General features: G+C 36.1%; 1 protein-coding gene and 1 pseudogene across 2 annotated transcripts in view; both read right to left on the bottom strand.

Annotated features, from left to right (window-relative positions):
• Nucleotides 1-2,047: 2,047 nt before the first annotated feature.
• UBE2N (ubiquitin conjugating enzyme E2 N) overlaps nucleotides 2,048-27,040 on the bottom strand; it is a 29,621-nt gene continuing 4,628 nt past the window's right edge. Inside the window, exons 1-4 of one of the 2 annotated variants that reach the window (XM_010962716.3) lie at nucleotides 7,205-7,339; nucleotides 3,820-4,066; nucleotides 3,492-3,632; nucleotides 2,048-2,789 (exon numbers count right to left, since the gene is read on the bottom strand). In XM_010962716.3, the coding sequence (XP_010961018.1) occupies nucleotides 2,749-2,789; nucleotides 3,492-3,632; nucleotides 3,820-4,066; nucleotides 7,205-7,210 (435 nt within the window). In that variant the 5' untranslated portion in view covers nucleotides 7,211-7,339 and the 3' untranslated portion in view covers nucleotides 2,048-2,748. Of the gene's footprint in view, nucleotides 2,790-3,491; nucleotides 3,633-3,819; nucleotides 4,067-7,204; nucleotides 7,340-27,040 lie in introns of those variants that run through there. The other variant, XM_074375303.1, reaches the window with a different exon arrangement.
• Nucleotides 7,494-10,177, bottom strand: LOC105074994 (10 kDa heat shock protein, mitochondrial pseudogene; annotated as a pseudogene).

Genomic DNA, 27,040 nt, shown 5'->3' with positions numbered 1-27,040 from the left:
GATTAAAAGGTCCACAAGGGAAAGTCCCATGCCAGTCTCATTCACCTAATCATCCCCAACAAGCAGTACAGTGTTGGGCATATATCAAGCACTTTTATTTGATGAACTGTCCATAAGCTTAGGAGTTACAAAGTCAAAGGCTTACATAGGAACAGAACTACAAAAAGGAGCACATGGGCTGGCAGGGGGCTCTAAACAACTGGAGAGTCACTGGATTAGAGAAGAATAACCAGCTCTTCTTAGAATGGCTGCTACATAGCTCGTCCCAGCAGATGCCCTGCACAAAGGCAGGCTATGTCTGCAGTGCCAGATCTTTAAGATCACTGAAGTTACCAGATTCTAAATTTTCATGTGACTCTCCCGATTTTGTTAAATTTTGCCATTGAATTCATAATGTTTTAACCAACCACACTGTGTGGGCCAAGGAAAACAGGCCCCAAAGCCAGATGTAGCTGCCAGTTTTCAAACTCTACCTTGACCTCTCCCAGAGCCCCTTAAATCCTAAGAAATCTCTGTCAACACAATGGCTCCTGTTTCATCCCACTGGTTGAGAGAAGTATCATCAAAACAATGAAGACTCTTACCAAATTATAAAGGGAAAAAACCATGATGCTATGAAATTAGGAATTCACATATTTGAAATGAAAATAGTGCATTACTCCATTTCTATGGAGTTCTGTGACTCATAAACTCAGTAGACAGCAGAGTCCTATTTTACACAGTTTTGTAGAGCAATAGATTTAAATCTGGAATTTTATAACTTATAAATCACTATGTAATACTAGCTATCATCATAAGCAGTGCCACCTCCAATGAATAAAGCTGATCTCTATTCAACTGCTTGGGTGGTCACTCATTTTGGCGCCAGAAGGAGATTTAGTTTCCTTAGTTGCAAGGTAACCTCTAAACAGCCCAAGAATTGTTATAAATGACAACTTCTAAGTTTTTTAATTTACAATATTAGAGCTATGAACAATTTTATTCTGAATTAAACTAACATCTGTTTCCAAGCAATGAATTTATTTGGAAGGGTACCAGTTACCAGTCATCAAAAACTTTCGTATGTTGAAAATGTAATTTTAATAGATAATTCTTCATCTTACATAGGAGCACAATAAAATACATCACATTCTGAAGAAACTCCAGAAGTTACGAGAATAAGAGTAGGGAAAATTCAGATGGGCTACAATATCCATTACCTTAAACTGCAAGAGACAAAGGTTCCAACCCACAGGTTAATATTTACATACTTATGACTGGCTACATTTGTATCTTAAAAATAACAAGAACGAGGAATTGGATATGGAGGGGTGGGAAGGAGCAGTTCTGTGGGAAGAGGAACTCTGTCAATGCAGAAAAAACTGCTGAATATCAAATTAAAGAATAAGAGGAGCTCCTGTAGCAAATATTAGAGGGATGACAGTAAAAATCATTAACAAGATTTGATGCTCTCAAAGGAAGAAACCTTTCTGATGACACTTATGCAAGCTGACTGCTTGAGATTTGCTCATCAGGTCTATAAGGAAGACTTGTAACTGCCTCAGCAAACCCCAAATGATTATCAGATTGGTGTTTCCTAATAACACACAGCAGGGATCACATATGAGGTTCTGAGACAAGAACTAAGAGAAAGGTCATAACTCAAAATGCCAGACACAAATGTGGCACATGTGAAAGTCCTACACAAAGCCAATCACAACTGTTGGCTGTGACTCTCCTGCACAATTTTTAAACATCGTGGCAAGATACTGATGATTGCCTAACTAACCAGACAACACAAACACATTTATTTCAAATTTCTAGGAGGCAAAAAAAGGTCAGATACTGATGCTTTAGGCATGCTCAGGGCCAGCTTAATACTCCACTCAGTGATATCTTAACACAAACTTGCATCAATGAAAAGAAACCGGCAAAATCTACCTCTCACCATTCAATTTGTCAGGTGGTGAAGACCAAAACAATGTTCCATCAGTTTTAATTTTTAAATAAGATTGTCACATTGGGAAAATGAAATAAACACAGTAAAATAAACTGTACAAAGGCAAAGTAGAATAACAAAAAATATTTTACTAAAACATAAGATTTACAGAAGTTTCCAGACAAGCCATACAAAATGGTCACAAGCTTTTTCCTGAAAGGAGGATTCTACACTTGACAGCAAAGTCACAATGTTATTAGTGAGGGCTGTGATGTTTGTTTAATGTTCCCATTTTGGTTCAAACAATCAAGCTTGTCCATCTACGGCGTCTAAATAAAGTTAGACTTGGCTAGAGAGTATATTCTAAAGAACTGAGGTTAGCTGCTTTCAACCAATGCAATTAGATCACCATAAAAGAGGGAAAAGGAGCCCATTTAAAATTAAAATAAAACTACCTCCCCCCTCAAAAAAATAATAAAATAAAGAAAAACACCCACACCCCTGCAGCTAACCCTGACAACTACCTTCATTCACAGTGCTTTATACTTAAACCATGATGGGGGAAATGAATAAAAGCAGAGAAGGGCCACTGCTTTTAAACGTTTCACAACAATCCAGATGATACTTCTAGCCTCTGCTCATGCTTTACAACAGTGAATCAGGACAAGACAGATTTGCTAATGTGCATTTAATCACCAAAGGACTGAAGATGTCTGGGCTTTTTTTTTATTCTGTAATGTTTCTAAGACTGTGTCCATTAAATGCAAACAAAAAAGGAAGAAGTCTTGGCAGAACAGGAGAAGTGATGCACACTTGATGATCAGATCGATTTAAATATTATTCATGGCATATAGCCTAGTCCATGCTCTAGCTGCAGACAAAAACAAACAAGCAGTTATTACTTTACTTAGTTCAGTATGTTTCTTTCCAAACTCTATAAAAAGTAAACACTACTAAGTTAATTGTGGAAATAGCATGCTGTAATCTCTTAAATTCATACTATTTTCTATAATCTGGATTAGGGCAGAAAGACTGTAAACCTCACTACCAAAACACTACAATGGAATTTAGAAGTTCCATAAAATTAACAGGATGACAAGAGCTGTCTCCTTCATTTCTAGATATATAATGCTCACCCATTAATTTTGTTAAAATCTGTAGCAGGAAAAAGCTTACTCATTTCAAACTCCCTAGCTATAAACTGACGCACATTTTGATTTAATCAAACAAATTGCCAAAACAGCTCAAGAGTCTAATAAGTTTTCCACTACCCTTACATATTGCTAGATGAATGGCACTCAGGTATTTGTTTAAATCATGCATAGTTTATACAAGAGTCCAAGATCTCCCAATTAAAATAGGTTGTCTTTAAATTTGGGGGTCACATAGCAGGCCATAAGATGGAGTTGAACACCTTTTGATAAGAGGTATTTATATACTATAAGGAGGATCAGATTTTTTCCTTTAGTATTTTTTCTTTTCTTGTTGAGACCCTAAAAGAAGTCTTTTAAAAAGTAGTACAAGTTTGTTTTTAAAAGTGTAGGTGGTGTGAAGGAGAATGGATATTAAATACCTGTTTCTATGGCTTGGGCTTCATTGGTCTTCCACTGCTCCGCTACATCATTTGCTAATGGATCATCTGGATTGGGAGCACTTAACAAAGCCTGGATCGATAGCAGAACTGTGCGGATCTGCAGTGCTGGGGACCACTTATCTATGAAGGCAACAGGCCCAGAATGATCAAGCATGAAAAAACAGCCCCAGAACTGCTGCATCTCCCTCCCACAGACTTCTGTGGTCTTTATATAAGGTAAGACTACAATATTCAGATTCTTAATATGGAATGCTTAAGAGAAAAAGGAGATCTTAATAGCATACATGACAATAAAGATAACACTTACCTTTCAAAATATCTAAACATATTCTTCCCAACTTGTCTACATTAGGATGATAAATTTTGGTCATGAAACGTACTTTAGGGGCTGCCATTGGGTATTCTTCTGGAAGGAATAGTTCAAGTTTAAAAGTCCCTCCCTCAAAGGGGGAATCCTGGGGGCCAGCAATGACCACATGAAAATAACGGGCGTTGCTCTCATCTGGTTCTGCTTTAATGCCGGGAACTGGTTCTGCCAGCAAACGCTGGGTTTCCTACAAGAGAAAAACATAACACATTTGTGGAACGAATGTCATTTTGGTAAACATCAAAATGAACCTTAGAAAACCTCCCTCTTGGAAATGGACATAAAAGAACCTCTCCAATCTCCCAATGTTTTTTTATTTAGCTTATAAAATGTAAAGTTCAAAGAAAATATTTAAATAATTACAATCAGCTTAATACAACTGCAAATACTGATGACATCATATACATTCTAGCTACAAGTGTCTACAAATATGTTGGTACTAAAATTAGGCTAATAAAGCTAATTTTAAACTCTAGGAAAATAAAGAAGATAACACTAGGATTACCATATAAGTAAGGCAACTTGCTCTGTTTAAACTCTACCAATAAAACAAGCTGTTTTAAAAGTAAAAGTAGTTTTTAAAGCTATTGAAATCTCCCTTCTGAAAAATATAATGAAACGAAGGAAAAACAAGTGCTTGGGCACCCAAACAATGCTACAGAAATATATACAGCCACCATGCTGATTAGTCTGTAAAACTGACAATGAACCTCAAAGGGACCCTTACTGGTCCCCAACAATCTTATCATTAGTTGTCTTTCCATCTTTCTCCCTCTCCTAAATAATTATAACATGCTTCTTCCTCTCTGTTGAAACCTCCAACATCTTCATCCACATCCTCTCTTTTGGCTGGTAACACTGCTCTGTATTTCATGAGAAAACAGAAACTGCCTTAAGTTCCCACTGAAGCACTTGTACACCAACCTGTCCATGTGCTCTGCCTTTTCTCCTGTTGCTATGGATGAAATGACTATCACTCTAGGCTACGGCCAACCTCTCCTCTAGATCTTATCTCCTTCTCTCCTACTCAAGGACACTGCTTTAGCATCTCTTTCCTCTCCTGAATCATCAGTTTCCCCCTCTTTATTGGATCTTTCCCCAAACTGTACAAACCTGCTGTAATTTCTTCCAGAAAGAGGAGAAAATGACCTTGACCTGACTCTCCCCCACCAGCTACTGCCCCATGACTTTGCTCCTCTGGGAAAGTTATCTATACTTGCTCGTATCCAATTTCTCTCCTCCTCTCCTATCTTAAGCACAACTCTCCAATCAGGCTCTAGCCACTAATCTGCTTGTTGAGGTCATTAATAATTCCCACACAGTAAATCAAATGCTTAACCTTCATCTTAATTAACTTAAATTCAACATCTCACCCAGCTGGTCTGCCCTCTCCTTGCAAGGCTTCATCCAGCTTCCTGCAGCCACTCTCCTGGCTCTCTTTCTACTAGTCTGGCAGCAACCTCCTTGCTGGTTCCTCCCTATCTCCACAATACTCCAATACTGAAGTGCGCCAGTTCGTCCTAGGTCATCTTCTCTGCCTACACACTTCCATAGTGATCTCATCTAGTCCAGTGAATTTACGTACTAAATATACTCCATATATGCTGAAGCCTCACAAATTCATGTGCTGCACAGATCTCTCCCCGGCTCATGCTTCTATCATAACTGTCTGCTTGACAGCTTCTCTTCAATGTCTAATAAGCACCCCAAATTTAGCATGACCTTCCCCATACTCAACCTACTCCTCCCCCAAAGCTTTCCTCAGTTAACCAGAAAATCCATCCTTCCAAGTGATCCACCTTTTCCTTCATATTCCACCCACCTAACCTGATCAACAAATTCTGTTGGTGTGAACTTGGAAATCTACTCATGACTGGACTGCTTTTCACGATTCCACTGTTACACCTCTGATTCAAGCCACCATCAACTCTCACCTGGCACACTGTAACAGCCAACTTAACTTGTTCTCCCTGCTTCTGACACCCCCCCACCCCAACAGGCTTTACATGATCCCTTCACTTCACCTACCTCTTACGCATCTTGAGCTATGTTTCCCCCACCCTGCCCCAACCCCACCTGCTTTGTTCCAGCCAGATTAGCTTCTTTGTAGTTCTTCAACCTGCCAGGCATTCTCCCCCTTCAGGAGCTTTGCGCTTGCTCCTCTTCCCCCAACTTTCTATATGGTTCACTCCTTCGGCTCCCAAGATCTTCATTCAAATGTGTTTTCTCAATTGATGCCCCCATAACTGAAACTGCAAACTCCACTCCATCCTATCCCATACCCTCTCCCTCTACCCCATCCCCCCGCACTTAATCTCTGGGGCCTTTGAACATAGTACATCTCACTTATTTTGTTCAGAATGGAAGTAACAGAAGAGATTTGACTGCTTTATCTACTGGTATATCCTCAGCATTTGGAACAGTGACTGGCACCCTGGATATTCAATAAATACTTGAAATATGAATCTATTTGATGTTACAGAGAATGAGAAATAAATTATCAGAAATTTCACCTTTAACATTAAAGCAGTGTTACTCAAAGCAGGATGAGCACATTGCAAGAAGAAAACAAAAGGATCTACTCAGGTGTGGGAAGAAATGATCTAATTTCTATTTATAAATAATTTATTTTTAGCTAGAAAAATGTTAATATTCAATATACATAGTGACAATAGTACGTGTAATTTTATGTATTACATAGTATATATTAGTAATACATTTTCAACATTCTGAATAGGTATCTGTAGTTAAAACAGAACACTGCTGTATTTAAGCTTTTAGGTATGAAAAACAATGAATGAGAATATTGTATTTACACTGCCTTCACTTAAGAAAAATTATACATCTTACACCATTTCATTCTACAGCCTGCAGTGCATATACTAAAAAAAGATTTCTGTCAGCACAGCTACATACTGAAATAGTCCTAAGATGCAGACACAAAATCAAATCCTTCCCCAAAATATGTTAAACATATAGTCATTTGAAGTAATGCCTTTTAGTACTTAACTTCAATTTGAGACTAGGCTTTTTTGTTTTAACCATGACAATGCAAGGGCAAATGAGAAAGAAACTGAAATGCTATAAACTACTTTCAGCAAAATATTCTTTAGGTTCCAAGTAAAACATTTTTAGAGCAGTAAAAATCTTAAGAGGCAATAAAGAAGTCTCCCATCTTGGGAAGTCCTCCAACAGGTACCTAGAACAAAAGAGACTGGTCTTCATTTTTAGGGGAAAAAAAATAGAGAAAATTAGGATGAACAGTAGGCATAAAGGAAGGAGAAAAGAAGTGGATGGTAAAATTCCTTGAATTTTGACTCCTCACCTCCATCCTCCTGATTTGCCCCAGGTCTTCACATTTTTAGAAAGCCATAAAGAGGGAGACTAGGGGAAAAAAGAAAGCTGGGGTCCAAGAGCCCCAGAACACCACTCCTGGTTACACAACATAGTAGCAGCTCTATTCAAAGCTATAAAAGCTGACAGAAAGACCTCTAAGATCACATCCCAAAATAGCTTCAAAATCACTCAGTACACATTGTCAGAGACAGATAGGACATTCATTTCCTCATCTTCAGTTCACCCTCAAAATTAGACAGTCTTTCTAAAGAATGTACACATGAAACATATCATGCGGCCTGATCAAGTAAAAGATTTAATCAGAACACATTCTAGAATAAGCTCAAGTGTGGAAAACTTTTTGAAATAGTTTTTATACGCTCTCAAGTTTTAATGGATTTTGAGACAATGAATAGATGCATAATTATTTGACTACACAGCACTGATTTCCAAAACAAACCCACAGCATAAATAACGGGAGGAAAAAGAATAAAATCCAAACCAAATGGAGCAACTCTCACTACAGACATTGTTGTCAATTTTTTTCCGTAAAAGGGCAAAAACTTGGGTAGGAAATAAAATCCTTCTTGGTACTACTCACACGTGGTTAACTGTGAAACACGTTTTAGTTTCCATTATTCTTTGGTAGAAAGACAGTGAAGTACAGTGTGATTTCTTCAAGTCTACAAGGAATTGATTCAAATTACAACTGCACTGCTTAACTATATTTGTGAGAAAGTAATTTACATTGCTCTGAGCCTCAGCTTCCTCATATACATAGTTAACATTACCTCTCCTGCAGAGTTGCTGTGAAAAATCAAACAAGATAACATTGTAAAAGGACAAGTGAGATCACACATTAAGTCCATAGAAATATATATCCAACTCAAAAAGGATGTAAGGTAAGAGCAAGGCACAGTCACAAATCTCAAGATTTATTAAATAACAGTGTTTGTTTTAAAAGAAAACGGAAAAACCTTTAGCTGCATTTTGTGATCCTATTTGCTTAAAAGCAATCCTGACACTGAATCCCAGATAGAACTGAGTTTAAGCCATGCAGAATAGGAAGTACGGTAGACTATATTTAGGAAATTAATTACTAAAAAGTAGAAAAGGAAGTATATAAAAATAGGATGTGAATTTAAGTGGCAACAAGATTAGGTCTCAAGGAAACTATCTCATCTTACAGAATGCATACAGCAGTTCATGCTACAAATACTTTTAAAAGGAATCAAATAACATATCAAATTGATCTGATCATCAATAGAGCTACTGGGACTCGAAGAGCAAATCCCAGAATTACATCCCAGTAAACTACAATACTTGACATTCCATCAACTAAATTCTATTAAATAGGATTCTTCCCATTTTTAGGTTCAATAATAACTTGTGTGCACTACGAAACAATCTAAGGTCTTACACATTTTAAGGCAATGAATTAATGAATTATGTACACTAAAATTTTTAGATAATAAACAGTATTCTTAGAAAAAGAATGGCAATTTGCATGTAAGAAACTTGGCCCAGTTATTAACCAACTATGTATATACCCCTAAACCATTATATCTACAGCAATTAGGTTTCCCCCATTTAAAATATTCTCTGAAACACAAAATGGCAATTGTGGATCTTCCAGCTTATCTCACTTAAGATCTGAATATACTCCATAACTATCAATTTCATTATCACAAAAATAAGTCATAAAATCGAGGGATGCCTCAAAGATGCCTACATTCTGTCTACTCCAACTTCCATCATTATATCTTTAAATGATTCTAAAACATTAACAGGAGTTCCTTTTGGATTACTAATACAAGCCAATTCTTCATCATATATACAATTGTAAACTATGTGAGGGCATCCACAAGACCTTGATATATAATAAGTAGGCATTTAAAAATGTTACCAATGATGTTTGAGTGTAATGCACCTAACATTTTATCCATGAACCCTGCGATTTTTACATGATTTTGCATATATAACACAATGAATTTTAGGAACTTATACAGTAGAACTGACTCTATGTATTGTAGCAGGCATTAGGAACAGAATCAAAGTTGTGCTCCATTTCTTCATTATACTGCTTCCTTACAAATCATAAGGCCAGCTAGAGGTACACTATGATAAAAAGGTCAGTGAATGCTTTTCTTTAAAGCAGTGCTATATTTCAGCAGAAATATAATGTAACCCATGTGTGTAATTATAAATTTTCTGGTAGCCACATTAAAAAGTAGAAAGAAACAGGTAAAATTTTAATATTTTATTTAAGCCAATATATGCAAAATAGCATTTCAAGAGGTAATTGACATAAAATTATTAATGATATATTTTACAATCTTTTTTCATACTTACTCTTCAAAATTCAGTGTGTAATTTATACTCACGGCACATATCAACTTGAACTAGCCTTTTTTTTTTCATTTATATATTTTTATTTGGAAATGTTTCTATCAGTACAGTGAAACTAAATTTGAGAGACACTGGATGTCATTAGTTTGGATATCATTAGTTTATTATAAAAGAGAGACGTGGAAATTATTTACATGATGAAAAGATTTCAGAACTTCAGTGGAAAGGGCAGCTTCACGTGATGCCATTTTGATAGTGACATTTCAGTCTATGTATTTTCCAAGAATGTCACCATCTCTAAATAAGAAATAATCCTTGTCATCTAGAACTACTTTGGTGCCTCCATATTCTGCAAGAAGTACTTTATCTTCAACTTTCACACTAACTGGTTGAATCTCTCCACCCTTTCCTTTAGAGCCCAATCCAACAGCTACTACTGTTGCCTGCAATACTTTTCCTTGAGATTTTTCTGGAAGCATAATGCCTCCTTTGGTTACAGTTTCGGCTGCACTCCTTTCAACTAATACACAGTCAAAGAGAGGGAGAAACTTTCTAAATGCCTGTCCTGCCATGACTCTGGTCCCTGCAGATCATACTCTCCCCTTCCCGCCGCTGCCCCAAGGAGAAACCCGCAGTCCAGCCCTCCGGACACGTGTGAACTAGCCATTTTTCAACTGCTCAATCTCCACAAGGTCTAGTTGCTACCATACAGGACAGTGAAACACAAATCTTGGTGTATAATGATTTTACTTACAAGTCATTAAGAATAATTGAAATTAATAATTTTATAATTTAAAGAATAATTTTACGAGTAAAATTTGGTGGAGAAACTTTAAAGCATCATTATTTTCCCATCAAAAAATTCTATAAAAAAGTAATGTCAGAGCATCTGAATCTCTAATAACAGGAGTGTAAGTGTTACTTTTTGTTACAGTCACAATGATTTGTTGCAATTTCAAAAAAACATTTCATGCACAAAAATTAATTTAAATAAGGAATGATTAAATAATAAGGGCTAATCAGTGAGGAGTCATTTTTTTATGGTCCACACTACCCTCTAGTGGATGTAAAATATCATCTATTTACACATTCTTCCTTTGCAAATGAAAAAACTGACACTCATAAAAAGTTAATTATTTTACCCAAATTCAGTTGTTTTAAATTGCTTATCCTAAAATCAGATGAGAATAATGATTCTTAAGCACACCTTCCTCCTCCTTTTTCTCCCTCTACTCCCACATACTTAAATCTCATTTCCTGGTGGTAGATTCAGAGAAGGAAAAATGGAGGTAACTGTTTCAAAGGCTCTGGATACCAAGGACTAAATCTTAGATTTTAGACCAAGGTATCACTTTGTTGAAAAGATTTATTTCCAGTTGGACTGATAAAGTAACATAAACATACTCTTGTATTTCACTTGGAGTAATACCCAAGAGATAGTGTGGGATGAATACGATTAAAATCTCTCTGTTCTAATTTTTTTCCCAATCCAAGACTAGATCAATACTTCTGTTAAGTTCAAATGGAGACTTGAGAGCCAAAGAGAGACTCTGCAAAGGCTAAGTATATCTGACCAACTTATCTCTCAGGTCCTAATTAGTCTGGAAGCATCTTCCCTGTACTTCCAGGTTTCTATCCATTAATTACTACCACTCCTGTTACAATAGCACAGTAACTGTTGGTTTACTTGTTGAATCCTAAACTATCTGAAGATGAGAACTTAGGCTAGCAAATGACAGTGCTAAGTACTAAATAAATGCTTGATCCATGAATAAATGCACGCAGGCTCAGGTCTCACAAAGAGCTGATGAGAAGGATTACTATACTTGCTGTGGGGGTTGGTTGGTAATTTCCACCCCAGGAATGGCACTTAAGATTATTCCAATCACTCAGAATGGACAACAATCTGTAAATTCTACTAACAAACTGTGCATCCAAAAAGAAAAACTGTTAGGCTGAATTCCTTGATTTCCTTGTCTACTACTAATCAATTCTTTTGCCTCACTAAACACATCAGGTTATACTATAGTCTGTTTCTTTTCCTCCCCTCACCAGTAGTCTGTAAATCCCACGAGGGCAGCAACTTTAGGCAATTATCAAGCAATGATCCTAGATATGAAGCAAATCAATAAAATCTCAAGAATGAAAACAAACTAGGCCCAATACTGATTTAATTGCTCTAAATGTATTATTAATTCATTTAATCTTCAGACCCATTTTACAAATGAGGAAAATAAGGAACTAGCAATGATCAAAAGCTAGCAAATGTCAGAGCCAAATTTGAAATCCAGGTTATTGGGCTCTACCCAGTGTAGCTTCGGAGTCTGTTTTCTTAATCTCAGTGGTATACAGAAAGACAATTAACAATATGAACAGTAAATGTCAGGTGTTTGGCAGGACAATAAACCACACAGAAGTTAAGGAGGGGCTCCATAATCATCAAGAAGTACTTCATAAGAGAGGTAAATTAAGCCATAATGTCACTTTTTTTCTCTCTCTTGGGACTGTCAACTGAAGAAGTATAGTCTTAAAATAAATGAAATAGAAAAAAATCTACTTTATTTGATCAAAAAATAGACTAGGAATAGACTTACCATATGACCCAGAAATCCCGCTCCTGGGCATATATCCAGAAGGAACCCTACTTCAGGATGACACCTGCACCCGAATGTTCATAGCAGCACTATTTACAATAGCCAAGACATAGAAACAACCCCGATGTCCATGGACAGATGACTGGATAAAGAAGATGTGGCATATATACACAATGGAATACTACTCAGCCATAAAAAAATAATAAAATAATGCCATTTGCAGCAACACAGATGCTCTTGGAGAATGTCATTCTAAGTGAAGTAAGCCAGAAAGAGAAAGAAAAATACCATATGAGATCGCTCATATGTGGAATCTAAAAAAACAAACAAACAAAGCATAAACACGAAAAACAGAAACAGACTCATAGACATGGAATACAAACTTGTGGTTGCCAAGGGGGCGGAGCGTGGGAAGGGATAGACGGGATTTCAAAATTGTAGAATAGATAAACAAGATTATACTGTATAGCACAGGGAAATATACACAAGCTCTTATGGTAGCTCACAGAGAAAAAAAGTGACAATGAATATATGTATGTTCATGTATAACTGAAAAATTGTGCTCTACACTGGAATTTGACACAACATTGTAAAATGATTATAAATCAATAAAAAAAGGTAAAAAAAAAAGGATATATACCCTTTTGAGCTGGAACCATCTATTATATGGTGAACAAACCATTATGCTCTAAAACACTCTTGTGATTTTGAAACATGAATTTACTAACAAATGTTTATTAATTCCTTATTTTGTACATGGTATTACGGCATCAACTAACTCTAAATAAAACAGACCCTCTTGCACCACCTCCCACCCTAAATTTATTTCACTGTGAGTATAAAGTATACATAAAAGTCAGTTTCTGAAAGATGCATTTAGAATGTCAGGGTCTGAGAGAAGGTTACAGGTGGGAGTTAGGGAAACTATATGAATAACAGGACCAGACTGAGGGCATATTATTTCTTGTTTATTTATAAAGACATCTTGAAAGTTTTATGGAAAGATATAAACTTTACAAGGCCATCTTTTTGTCTCTGTTTTTCTTTGAGAGATTTCTAAATACTGGCATCACAGTTAAAGACAGTTTCAATTACTCCTTCATGTAACATTCATGAAATTCTTGGTGGTAAAAATTTCCTTTGAATATCCAGCACTGTAATTAGTAGATTCATGGAAGCTATGTTTCTCCATTTCTCTCGATTTCTTATTTGATGGATGCCATAACACTTCATAGCCCAAACTTTAGCACCACCCCAAAAAACAAAAATAAGCCTTTAGTGATTTGATAATGTAATGTCTTCCTAATGAATTCTGTGTCTTAGGAATGATGTCACAGAACTCTGAAGAGAGGACCTAATAACTTAGTAACACTTCATTACTGAGACTGCTGTTGTGCCATGGTACTTAAGGCACTGTTAATAAAACCCATCAAAAAGCGTTAAAAAAAAAAAAAGTCGCATATGTAAGATTCTGAGAGGGAGTATGTAACTTAGCAGGTAGGGGAGAAAAGGTCTTTTGAACTCATCCTGAATGGAAACAGGGAAAATAATTTTAAAATTTTTAAATTTTTCTGTATGGTGAACACTAAAATTATGAGTGATGCATTAGCAAAAACCAGGGAACTTATACTTCTTTAAAAATTCAGCTTCTAAATTAGAAATGATCTAGATTGTGGGTTTGTTTCTTTGTTTCTTTCTCAAAATTTTAACTGGGTATTTGAAGTTGATAATTCATTTTAAGGCACTTATGTGTAAGTTCAGCCACTTGTCTATAAATTTGCCTACTATTAAACAGCAGTAAAAATTCCCCACTTGTTCATATCTTCCTTAGTGCAACGTTCAGGTTGAGAGTTTAAGCAGAACGTGAAAATTTGAAGGAACTGTTGTAGAAAATAGAAAAACTTATCTATGGTCACACAGAAGCATACAGCAAAATGAGGTTCATAATGGACATTAGTCATTCCTTTTGGTCACTCAACAGCTAAAACACCCTGGTTTGGGAATCACACTTACCAACTTTTATGGATCCCCACCTTCCTCAACAGAAACTTTAGCCTTATTTCCTAACTCTCTTACAGCTTATGCATGTGAAACCTAGGCTCTGTCAAAACCTGTGCATCAGAAACTAAGATCTGAAAAAAGGATTATTCTGGAGAGAGCAGCAGTAGTTACAGCTAGACAGCAATGGAAAGGAAGTTGTAGTCCAGCCTCCTGGACTTGGCATCAGCAACCACTCTGCAGAGTGTGTGTGTTACATATAATGCCTGCAGTGAAGTCTCTGTGAAGCAATTCTGAGCCCTGTTTCTGCCTGCCTCGTTCACTGGTGCTTCTGAAAATTGTGAGGTATCTCATAACTCAATAAATATCATTTCAGCTTAAAAGAGCCAAGGTTGGCTTCTGTTCCTTGCTAAAAATAAAGTCTAAACTAAATAGAAAAGAAAGTGAAGGAAAGGTTAAGTGTTAATAGACTAAGAGAGGAAATGAAGAGGTTAAGAAGTTCTCTCTTTGGGATTAAATGGGGTCAAAGGAGGAGAGCACTGAAACCAGCTCATCTCCTAATCAAAGAATTTCTACCTAGTTTAAGAGCCTTTAAAAAGGGAGCTAATTTCACATTAGAAAGCTAACCTCAACTAGACAGCCTCATGTACCTACTAGGGAAAAAACCTGGAGGTAGGAATCTGAATTTAATTCCAATTCTAATTGTACCAATTTGTTATACAATCATACAAACTCATTCACCTCTCCTGCCTTCTAAAATTTAGCCCCTTAAACATTTCAAAAGTTCTCTCTAGCACTAAACTTGGCTAAATATGTTATTGCTGTAATAGGTTAAACCTTACTGCTATATGCTTCCTTCTACTGCAAGGTCCCTTTTTGTTATACTCTTTAACCTTGTAATTACTGTTCAGTACTCAATATTTCATCTTCCCTGTTGAGGAAAGGGATATTATAAACATATTGTATTCTCAGCATCTATGACAATGCTTAATAACTAAATAAAAAAGAATTTTTTTGCTTATGGTACCTGCTTTTTCCCCATTTTCTCACCTGCTTATTAAAGAAAAATACATATGAAATCAACTTAAAATTAGCCATATTCCTAATAACCAAAATCTGGTTAATATTCTAGTACGTTTATATTTGTTCTGATAAAAACAGAAGTCCTTAAAAACAGCTTAATATGTTTACATTTTTTTCATTTATTATGTCACTGCACCTGGTTGCTTTATAAATTAATATTCTTTGCAAACCACATGGCCTACTAGCTAGTGACTATACTTCTACAACTACCATAGATTATTTACTCAATCCTTTCCTTAATTACTAGTTACTTTAGGTTTCAAATGTGGTAATCACAGCAAAATTTAAGTGCCAAATGCCTGAGGAATCCACTAATAGGAAAGACCTCTGCTAATATTTATAGACAAGACAGAAGAAGAGCAGTGAAATTTCAGTGAGTCAAAGAAAAACAAGCTATAGTTGCTCCAGATCTGCATTCTCAATCCAACTGTGTCACTGACATGATTCTGTCCAAAATCCAAACCACTAGAAAGGAAAAATTATTTTTTTTTCCTACACTTTGCACACAACTCTGAGATAAATTAGGAAACAACCAGCTATTAGGATTTCTACTTCCCACCAAATAAGTATTCTTTAACAAGTCTGCCAAACTGCACAACTCCAAGAAGGCCATTCACATTATAGCATGCATGAAGTTATGCAGTGCAAAATTCTAAATATTTTGGATTAAAAAATAAAACTTGTTTAGCATCTATAAAGATAAAGCTTAGTATTGTCTAACACACTGAAAATTGACTATATATATGATAATTCTAATAAAATAAAAATATTATTTACCCCAAACATTCCATTTCTCCACCCACTGTTGATAAATGGGCATTCATTCTGGTTTAAAAATCTGTGCCCCACTTCAGAAGGTTGTATTTAATATTATCTATTTTGGTGAACTAATATGAAATGATGAACATAGCTTTTCCACACTTTAAAGATATCCATTTTTTTTAGACTTATAGTGAAGAAGTATTTTTGCAAAATCAGAAAACAACAATAAGCGATATTAAATAATGCTCAGAATTACATTAGGCTCTGTTCCCTGCACTCCAACCCTCCCAATCACTCTAGAGCTAGATTAGTATATTAAGCAGATAAAAAAGCAGAGAGGTCAAGTGAGGATGTCCAAGCTAGTATTTGGCAGAGTGAGAATCAAGCCCAGAGGACCTGGCTCCAGATTCTGTGCACACATAAACCACATACGCAAAATCCTTTTGCTCTTGAGAATTAGGAAGTAGATATATGCCATTTAAGCCATAAAACATTATTTTGCCCACAAAGCAGCATTTCTACCATTGTCAAAATCAACTGTCAGTTAAGAGCTAAGCAGCTGACTAAATGCTACTGATTATCGTTGGAAAGTAGGGGGTGCACATTCTGTAGAACACCATTTCTTTCTTACACGTTGGTTAAGGGGATTGGCTGCACACGGCAGAAGCATGCAGAAAAAAGGACTTTTTAAAATTCTAAATCCAATTTTCACAAACTATTTCGTACTTCTGCTTGGCCTTGGCCTTGATACCTTCCATACAGGTTGTACACTTATGTTTTGAGCTTATTTAGGGCAGGAACTGGGTCTTAATTTAGGGAAACATGCTATTTATTCACCTGAGTCCTTGCGATTTGAGGGAAGGATCAGGCATTCAAGATCAGGCATTCAAGAATTTGAGCAGTGGAAAAATGCACAAGGAGAAAAATGAGAAGAAAGGAAAAACACCAAGAGGCAACAAGGTGGGTTATATCCTTTGCTGCCAAACTCCTAACTCTTCAATAAAAATCACTAAACTTGCAAAATTCTTGCAACTAACAGATTCTTGAGTCGGTTAACAGCTCGTACAGTCCCAGAACCACACAGACAAAGGTAAACCTCTGACCTTGAACTACTAGATAAATGGCCAAACTTCGGGCAGGACATTAGACTTTCACAGGCTAATGAATTGGAGAGCTAGATAAATGTAGTTAGAACTCCAAGGTACAGGGATTTACAATTGGATTAATCCTTAAAACTGAGGTGGATGTTCAAATGTGTTGTTTCATTTAATTTTCAGAAATGTGCACAGAAACCTATCAAGTGAACACTGGACTAACAGCTCACTCTAGAGTCAAGGGCTCTTTTCACATTTCAGTCAGAGCATGGAATCCTCAGCATCCAGCAAGTGCTTCATATGTCTGCACTCATGTTAGGTGAATGACAAAGAGTTTATAACTAAATGGCATATCAGGGCTAAAAAGAGAAAATACGTCTCTTAATTTGCTCGGACACTATATGAAGAAGTGTCCTTGGAGCTGATGCAGAGTCACCAAGGACAGGAAGAATTTGTTGCCTTAGTTATTTTCTCTCTCCAATCCCACTTTCTTCTCTAATGTCCCCGCTTGAAAGCATGCAGTTCTGTCTTTCCTGAGATTTGAGGGTTGGCTGAATAAAGTGGGGAAAGATTTAAATGATTTGGAACAAAGGTATTTCTCTATACAATATAACGATTACTTTAAAAAACAAAACAAAATAAAACCCTGACAGTCAACCTAGTGGATGAAAGCGAGGGAGGGTCCTTCCCCTAAACTTAATCAAAACAAAAACATACACTTTTTAAAAATCTGTATTAATCCCAAAATTTGCAGGACTGAAGTCAAGACAAGTACTGCCACATCTCAATGGTTTCACGCACTTCCCTATCACGGGCTAGACCAGAAGGTTAGGCAGCTTTCTATCTTGAAAACTTCTACACTGGAAATTCAGATTTGTACCACATGTAAAGTAAATGTCTCTCACTTATCCTTCTATAATTTGGGACTCTGGAGGTAGGACTCTACAAACCACATTTCTGCTCTGCCAGGGGCTCCCTGTTAAATTCGGCAGATGGGGTGGGGGTGCTAAAACTGCAAGAAGGCACTTGCCTCTTTTGGGCTTCCGGTCCACCTGAGGTGCCTGTAAGCATCACCCAACAATCCTGCAGCACATTCATCCAGCTTAATCACCACCACCACCACCCCTCCCCTACCCAACCAGAGGGATAGACCCTCTTCAGAGGTCTGGAACCCAGTTCGGGCTCCTTCTCCCAAGTTTCTAAATTTAAGTAACTTTAACCTTTTTTTCTTTTTTTCCCCAGACTTAGAAGAGGTAGCTTCTTCCTATAGCTGCTACTTCACAATACCTTTCTCTTTTCACCCTTCAGTCACCAAAGTAACAATTTTTCCGTACATGACAGCTCCCACGTGTTCACAGAATTGCCAGAGTAAGGATTAGCCCAACCAGCTGCATACCGCCTATTACCACCCTACCCCTTTTGCCCTCCACTTAGCAAAGGATACAAAGGACAGCTAGGAAGCAGAAGGGCAGTTGTGCCAGTTAAAGAAATGCCAACTCTAGAGAGTACTCACACAGGCACCTCGGTCCCCAGATGCACCTCAGAACCCTTCCACTTGACACAGGCAGAAGCCACAATGCCCATTATCCAGTAACTAGAAAATAATCAAATTCATGATTCAAAGGTAGTTTACTGATATCAATGTGAGTTTCACGGAAGTCAAGATCAACACTATACCTACCAAGATCTACCCTTCCTCACCTTTCAAAGTAGAGGACCTCAGTTAGATGCATTTTAGAGAACAATCTGATAACATGCTCAAAGTATGCCACACCCAAGTGTGAATGACCCAAACAGAATTTCACAATCTTGGGAGAATTCTGAGACTCCCAACCACTATGCAATCAACTTCTCCCCAACCAAACTTCTTCAATACCCTCATAAAAAGATTTAGGGTACAGTCATTTTGCACACAACTCAGTTGTACTTTGAGGTAACAATTTCACGTATTTAGGAGTAAAGTGAATCTAAAGAAAAGGTAAGTTGCACAAATCAAGATTAAGGAGAGGGAAAAAAGAAAAAGATTAAGGAAAGGGATCTTCCTGCCAGAAGATATAAATAACCTTTTTCAATCTTTCTCACTACCATTAGAAAGCTTTTTCTCTAATTCAAAAAGATACATGCACCCCAATGTCCATAGCAGCACTATTTACAAGAGCCAAGATATGGAAGCAACCTAAATGTCCATCAACAGATAAATGGATAAAGATGTGATGTGTATATATAGATATATACAATGGAATACTACTCAGCCATAAAAAAGAATGAAATAATGCCATTTACAGCAACATGGATGGACCCGAAGATTGTCATATCAAGTGAAATAAGCCAGAAAAAGAAAAAAAAATGTATATCACTTATATGTGGAATCTAAAAAAATTACACAAATAAACTTATTTACAAAGAGAAACAGACTCACACAGAAAATAAAATTGTAGTCACTGGGGGCAAAGAGGGGATTAGTGGAGGGATAAATTGGGAGTTTGCGATCTGCAGATACTAGCTACTATATATAAAATAAATAAACAGCAAGGTCCTACTGTATAGCACATGGAACTATGTTCAATACCCTGTAATAGCCTATAATGGAAAAGAATATGAAAAGGAATATATACGTGTGTGTGTGTATAAATAAATCACTATGCTGCAGATTAGAAATTAACACAAAGTTGTAAACTGACTATGCTTCAATACAAAAAGAAAAAAAAAGAGGGGCAATAAACCTGTTTATGACCTGCTAGGAAAGAAAGAGTAAATATATATGAAAAATATAAAGCTTTTTCAGTAGAGATGTGATAACAATAAGACTCTTGACATTGAGCAAAATGAACAGTTTTTCTATTCACAATCACATTTTTTCAAGACACCTGTCTTCCAATAGAAGTTGTATGATTAACCCTATAATATAAATGAGAGAGAATAAATAGCATGATAATATAAAACACCTACAATTTTATAATTATGAAACAAATCTTTGGACTTGGACTGCAACATTTGTTTGGGGCCTAAAAAATACAATCTTCTGCTTTAAAAAAGGAAAAAAAAAAAGAATGTTAGTGTGTTTCTATACCACCTCTCTCCTCCTGCTCCAGGCCATATATTTGCTTTCATTTTACTAAAATCAAATATTTGAATTAAATCATTCTGACTACACATGCCAGCTAATGGCAAATGAAGTGGCTGATACATACCATGCAGAAAGAATTATCTTGAGTATTTTTTTTAGTCTGCCATAAACAATACACAAACTGTCTACAATCAGTATAAAGAACACTGCAGACATTCTACATACTAATATTCTTAATGTTTAAAATATTAACACACATTGGCCATAATTTACAAACATAAATACATAACCATAACTGGCCTGATGACCCAACTCAAGAAATGAAGTAGCACTTTGGAACAAAGAAGTGTATGTGTCTACTCTTAAAATATTAAATTGCTGTAAACTGATTACTCATAAGCGGAAACATACAATAGTTTTACTTTCTTTCTTCATTGATAATAGATCTAAATAAATATCTGCATATTTTTAAATCCACGCCTGAGGGGCACAGGGAGTGAAAGCCTGCTCGGTGACTAGGACTGGGTTCTTGGCTGTCAGAGTCCCACTGCTTACTAACACAAGAAAACCTGCTAATGCAATCCCCACAACAAAGGGAGACGACACTGGAGTTCTCCAATGCCTTTGTTTATGGCCCTGTTATGACTAATCCATTATTATCAATTAAGCAGTAGAAAACAAAAGGCTAGTGTGTACGTGTGGGAACCATAAGGGCAAAGGTCTACAGGCTTTTTAAAAGTATACATGGCAATCAAAACTCTGAGCCAGGGAGTGTCAAATATTTTATTTTTCTGATGGTTACAAAGAGCAAATTACATACATATATCTAAACATCACTTTGAACACTTTAAATATATACAATTTTTATTTGTCAAATTTTTTTCCAATTTCACTGTAATTAAAGATTCAGTTAACAATAGAACCAACAGTTGTTTCCTAGAGTGCCTTTACAAGATTCCAGAAAATAAAGCAAGTGACTTAAATTTTACCCCTGATTTTCTTTCATGGCACCTGTAGAAAATAGTATTTCTAGTTCCTGAACCACAATATACTTGATATGTGGGATATAAACAAGATAACTACAGTCAAGATTCTCCCAGAGGAGCAAAAAAACCAAACCCAACCAACACAGAGTGCTGGGCAGTCACATTTCATATGAGGGATGTTCTCCTGAAACATGGCATAATTCAGAAGTCGGAAAATACATCATTTTGAATGGTAAACAGTATCAGTATCAGAGGTTGTATAGGAGAGGGGAGACAAGGAAAGAGATGCTGATGAATTAAGATGAAAAGATGAGGTTGTGAAAAAGCCTTGCATGTCAAGTCAAGGAATGTGAACTCCATCCTATACAGTAAAGAGTAAAATGATCACATTGGGTGTTTTTAGAAAAATGTGGCAATGTGGAAAACGAAGAGAAAAAGAGAAAGAGAACATGTAAGTGAAGATAGAAAGATGAGTTCTCGGATTATTGCAAAAAAGTCCAGGGGAAGATAAGAGACCACATACAAAAACAACTGCGAGGAGGGGAGACAGGAGTGCGTTAGGAGAAGCAGAGGCATTTTTGAGGTTCAATCAATCGGCTTAATAACAATTGAACATGGAAAAGAGAAGAGGGAGAGGAGAGAAGAGGGAGGGGAAGTAAATTGCAGGCAACTGGGTTAATGTCGATGTAATTAATAAAGAGAAAAAAACCACCAGAAGTACTATGCACAGGAGGGGAGACAGCAAAATGAATACATTCCATTGTAAAATAAAAGTTGACTTTAAACTGTCTGCAAGATATCTACGTGAAGATAAAATGTAGGCAATTGGAGAGAACTGAAACTCAGCACTATATTTGGAATCATTGATCAATGTAGACTGAAGCCAAGTAAATGAATAAATGTGTTCAAGAGAATGTATAATGAAAAAAGGTCCAAGGTCTGAACCCCACAGGAACATGAAAATTTAAAGGCTTTAAAACTATCAAAGTTGACAGGATACAGGCCTTCATATTAGTTACTCTGGAAAGCTACACAAAATTTCAGAATACTGCTACTAAGAATCTGTGCAATTTTTTTTTTGAATTGCTTAAGTGCTAGCTTAAAAGCCAAAAGGGAAAATTAGTTCCAGTATTAAATGCTCGTGGCTTCTTCTCAATGAGAAGTTTCCTAAAAGGAATGAGAAATAATGGAGGCCCAAAGGAAGTGACCTGGCCAAGGTCACAAAATTTATTAATCCTTAAGAAAAAAATTAGTCAATACCGATTCCTACCCATTATTCATCAGAATTGGCTCAGATTTCTCAGTATCCAGCCATCAAATCTTTAAAGATAAAAATGTACTGGTTGCTGACAATATATTATTATTATTATTATTATTATTATTATTATTATTATTATTATTATTATTATTATTATTATTATTATTATTATTTTAATAATAATAACAACAACTCCAAAGGCTAAAGGATATTTCTTAAATGTTCTAAAGCAATGCAGGTTTTAGTTTTATAGGAACCAATACAGATTTACCTGCTAAAAGTTCTGCTTTGCTTCATTCAGCACTGTAATTTCTTAAAAGCATTTATGTAGAAAATTTCAGCTAAAAAATTCTAAAGGGAATGAAGTACTGATATATACAATATGGATGAGTCTTGAAAATATGTTAAGTGAAGCCAGACACAAAAAACCTTATTATATAATTCCATTTACATGAAATGTCCAGAACAGGTGAATCCACAGAGACAGAAAGTAGATAAGTGGTTGCCAGGGGTTGGGAGTACGGGTAGCATGATTGCTAAGGGGCAGACGGTTTCTTTTTGGGTGTTGAAAACATTCTGGATTTTCTGTTTCTAGACAGCGCTGATAGTTGTACAACTTTGTACTACATTAAAACCGCTGAATTGTACATTTTAAAAGAGTAGATTTTATGATATGTGATTTATATCTCCAAAAAATGAAGCATTTAGGTTTTCCTTTCATATTCAGTAAGATTTTAGCATTCTATCTATGAACTGGAAATTGGAATAGCAAAAGAAAGTGAAGGGGAAATAATTATCTGTATTACTTCATTATTTTTACTATGTTACATATTTAGTATATTAATTGAATTTTTAATAATAAACATATATCTATGAACAACACTTCAAAAGGAAATAAACTTTTTCAAATTAAAAGACTGCATGTGAAGTGTCTGTGGTCCAAGCAAAGAAGTGCTGACTCATGTTACAGTTTTAGCACTGCTCAAGTATCTTCCTAGAGCTTGATTATGTCTAACCTGGAATAACGTCCTTCTCCCCTAACCCCACTTTTCTACTTACCTTTCAAAATTCAGCTCAAAGGTCAACCTCCTAAAAACCTCTTTTCCTAAACCAATCTTGAGGGTTTCCCCACCCTGAATGTCACATATGGTGTTCCCACTGATGCCTTTGTTTTCTATATATGAGAAGGTACTGTCTGTGTGTGTGATTTTAGTTCTAACACATCCTACCCTTCTTTGCACTAAAGCCAAGCACACACAAAGGCCATTGTTTCTGCAAGGTGCACACTAAAATCATCTGGAGATCTTAAGACAAAATGTAACAAAAAACATGTTGGGCTGGCAACTGTTAAATTTATAAATCCCCAGATAATTCTGATGCACAACCATTAACTACTCAGATTATTAACAAGTGTTCACCGAAACTATCTTCTAGTTCCTGCCACTCAATACATTAGCAGCCTGTCCAATCTAACTGGGAAAATATTCCAGTAAGAAATAGGGAAGGTGTGGCCAAGTGTTCACTGATCTCTAATGACAATCCGCGGCAGGAACCCGAAAGTAGATTGCAGCACTTTTAGATTAACCCTTATCTGAATCACAACAATAAAGACAGGGTAAACAGAGTGCTTTATTCAGAAAAAATATATATATATTTACTTAACAGGGAAAGTTCATTTACAGCTAAAGGTAAGAAACCTCAAGCTTTGTAGCTATAAATCACTGTGTCTTCACCTGTGAAAAGAAATGACTTTTCTAAAAAAGCCAAAGCAAGAATTACAGTATGTGCAGGTGTAGGGGGATTTTTACTTAAAAAGCACTCTTCTTTATTCTTTCTAAATGCAAGGGAGAAAATTAAGCAGGTAGAAATACCCTCCCTGAGTGGAAAACACAAAATTAAGTTTAATAAGTGTAAGATAATTCTATTTTTAGGCTTACTGAATGAAAAAAATCTTGTTTAAAACTCAGAGTGGTTATGGTCTGATGCAGTGATACTTCAAATGTATTTTCCTACCTGCTCTTTAGTTCCTTCTCACTGGAACCCCAAACTTCCCCAAATCTAGGGATCCTGGAGAACAAGATAGATATATGCCACCCCAGAAGAAGCAGTCTATCTTAAGTCAAACGTTATTACTAAACAGGGACCCACCTGCACAAAAGCCTCTAATTAAACTACAATAAGACACTATCCACCACATACTGGATTTGTGGAATATGCTATGCATTCACTCTCACTTTCTCTTCTTCTCCCTCTCCTTCCAGCTTTCATATCTGCTATTCCGTCTGTCCACTTTCCCTCCTCTTAAAGTTTAAAAACTCTTCAACAGGTACCTTTCCTTAGACTATGGTAAATCCCAGGTATTCCTTCTTTCATAACACACCTCATTGTAATTTCTTGTATCACAACTGTGTCTTTCACTAGACAGGGATGCCTATCTTGTTCACCTGGCTTCGTGAATATATAGTATGCATTCAATAAATGTCCACTTAAATGAACTGAAACATATTTTACAAATGGATAATAAAAAGGCAGACAAATTGCAATGTTATGGAAGACTGAAATATAGCCCTGGGCTCTTAATAGCTTACTAAAGCCATTTTGCCCCAGTCCCATAGTAAGGGGGTAGACAGAGGTAACCCCCATGGTCCTTAAAGGTCACTAAAAAACAGGGACTTTACAGCAATAACCTTTTCCTTAGTATAAACTATAAAGAAATCTTAGAAGGTCGTAAAGAAATAAAAAGCACCCATAGTCTAAAGACACATAGATAGCATTTGTTATACTTCTTTCTAGTATTTTCTCAACTACAATGCCTTCAGTCACTATACTGTGAAGACTTTGAAAATAAAAACTGACTTGCTTAAAAACAGACCAAACCTCTGATCATGACGTACTGTGATGGTACTGAAAAGTAAAGGAGTTTGAAAATCTGAAGAGAAAACAGCCAATTAAAAAAAAAAAAAAAGCAAAATATGTCAACATTAGATTCTGAAACCAATGTCTAAAAACACTTTAAATTGAAGCTGGGAAAAAAAAAAAAAAAAACTACAACCAAATCCTAATTATTCAGAAACATCTGAGTTACAGGCCAACTTGGAATTATAGATATGCCTCAGTTTCCTTAGGGGATTTTAGAATAGCTACATCCAGGATTTTAACAAACATGCAATGCCCTGATCGTGTGGGTGGTGTGGTACAGCTCTTGAAAAAATGAATAAAGAATTCTTTCTGTCCATTCCCTGAGGGCTCTTAACCAGTTATCCAGTTCTTCCAACCTCACATTCATGGTTTCTAACACCAGAGATGTCAGGAGCCAAAGATCTCACTCAGAGTGACCCAACATCCTATCTAATCTACAAATTAAAGATGACGTATTTAATACTAAAAAAAAAAACTTCACTTGGGAAGCATTTTTAAAAGTCACTAAGATTTCAGCTGAAGTTAACTGATTCCCTATTATTCACTTCCTAGTTTGTATATCCATGCTGATAACCCTCATACATTACATTTGCAAAGAAAATTTCAACTGTATAATAAAATATCAGTCCAACTCATCTTTTATATAGAAACAAAAATTCTTATTTCTTGGTGTAACATTACTACACATACTATGCCTTTCAGATCTGTTTTTAGAAAGTAAAATTAGATAACATAGTAATTAAGCAACCACATCAGAACTGTGATGACTACAATTATAATGTCCAAAGCCCCTGCTGGATGCCATCCTCATTTCCTTGGTTCTATTATTTACTTCCACAGTGCACACGCATCCATAACTCATGATAACAGATTCAAATGCATGATCAGAATCCATACTACATGAATCTACAGTATAAGTTATTTCCTTCTTAAATCCACTTACACGCAGGTAAACCAAACCACTAGATACTGCATAGAGAAAAAAGCAAAGATATTGACTTGCAAGTCCTCAATATTGATCATCCAACTTCTCTGGCCTACAGTCTCCTCATCAGAGAAGGAAAAGGATAATATAATGTTCTCTACTGTGTATGGCTGTAAGACATTGCAAGTGTGGGGAAAACTCATAACTTCCACAAAGCGCATGCATAATATTCCTGATATTATTATTTAGCATGGTGGATACTTAAGAAGTACTTGATAAATTGACAAAACTCAATCTCTATTGTGTGAGAACTGATCAATCTAGACTGAAGAAAGTGCTTGACAAAGAGGAGCTTAAAAAAATAACACTCAACTATTTTTAACTTACTTTTAATTATGCGTACATTTCATAATCAAAACATTAGCTAGTACATTAAACAATATCCACGTAGCCTGAAAGTTTAATTACCTCCAAAAGTAGTTCAGGGATTCTTAACCTGGAATCCATGGAGACCAGGGAACTCACATGTTTCTCAAGAACCTGAATCCCCAGAAGCCATATGCAAAAAATATGATTTATGGTCCTAGGAAGGTAAAAAAATTCTTGAATTGGGACAACCACCAAAAGAGCTTAAAAACCACACTGTTTCTAGTCAAATTTTTACTATGTAAGTTTATCTGTTTCCTAAGGATGTTTTAATTACAACTCATAACAAGTCCACCCTCATTATGGTAAGTTTTTCATGTCTTTTTTTAATGGGGAAAAAACATCAGCCAAAGTTTCCAGGGCT

Source organism: Camelus bactrianus, chromosome 12 (genome assembly GCF_048773025.1).
Source record: "Camelus bactrianus isolate YW-2024 breed Bactrian camel chromosome 12, ASM4877302v1, whole genome shotgun sequence".
NCBI classification, from domain to species: Eukaryota; Metazoa; Chordata; class Mammalia; order Artiodactyla; family Camelidae; genus Camelus; species Camelus bactrianus.
Note: the sequence above shows the minus strand (reverse complement) of the source record. Positions and strands in the feature narration are given on the sequence as shown.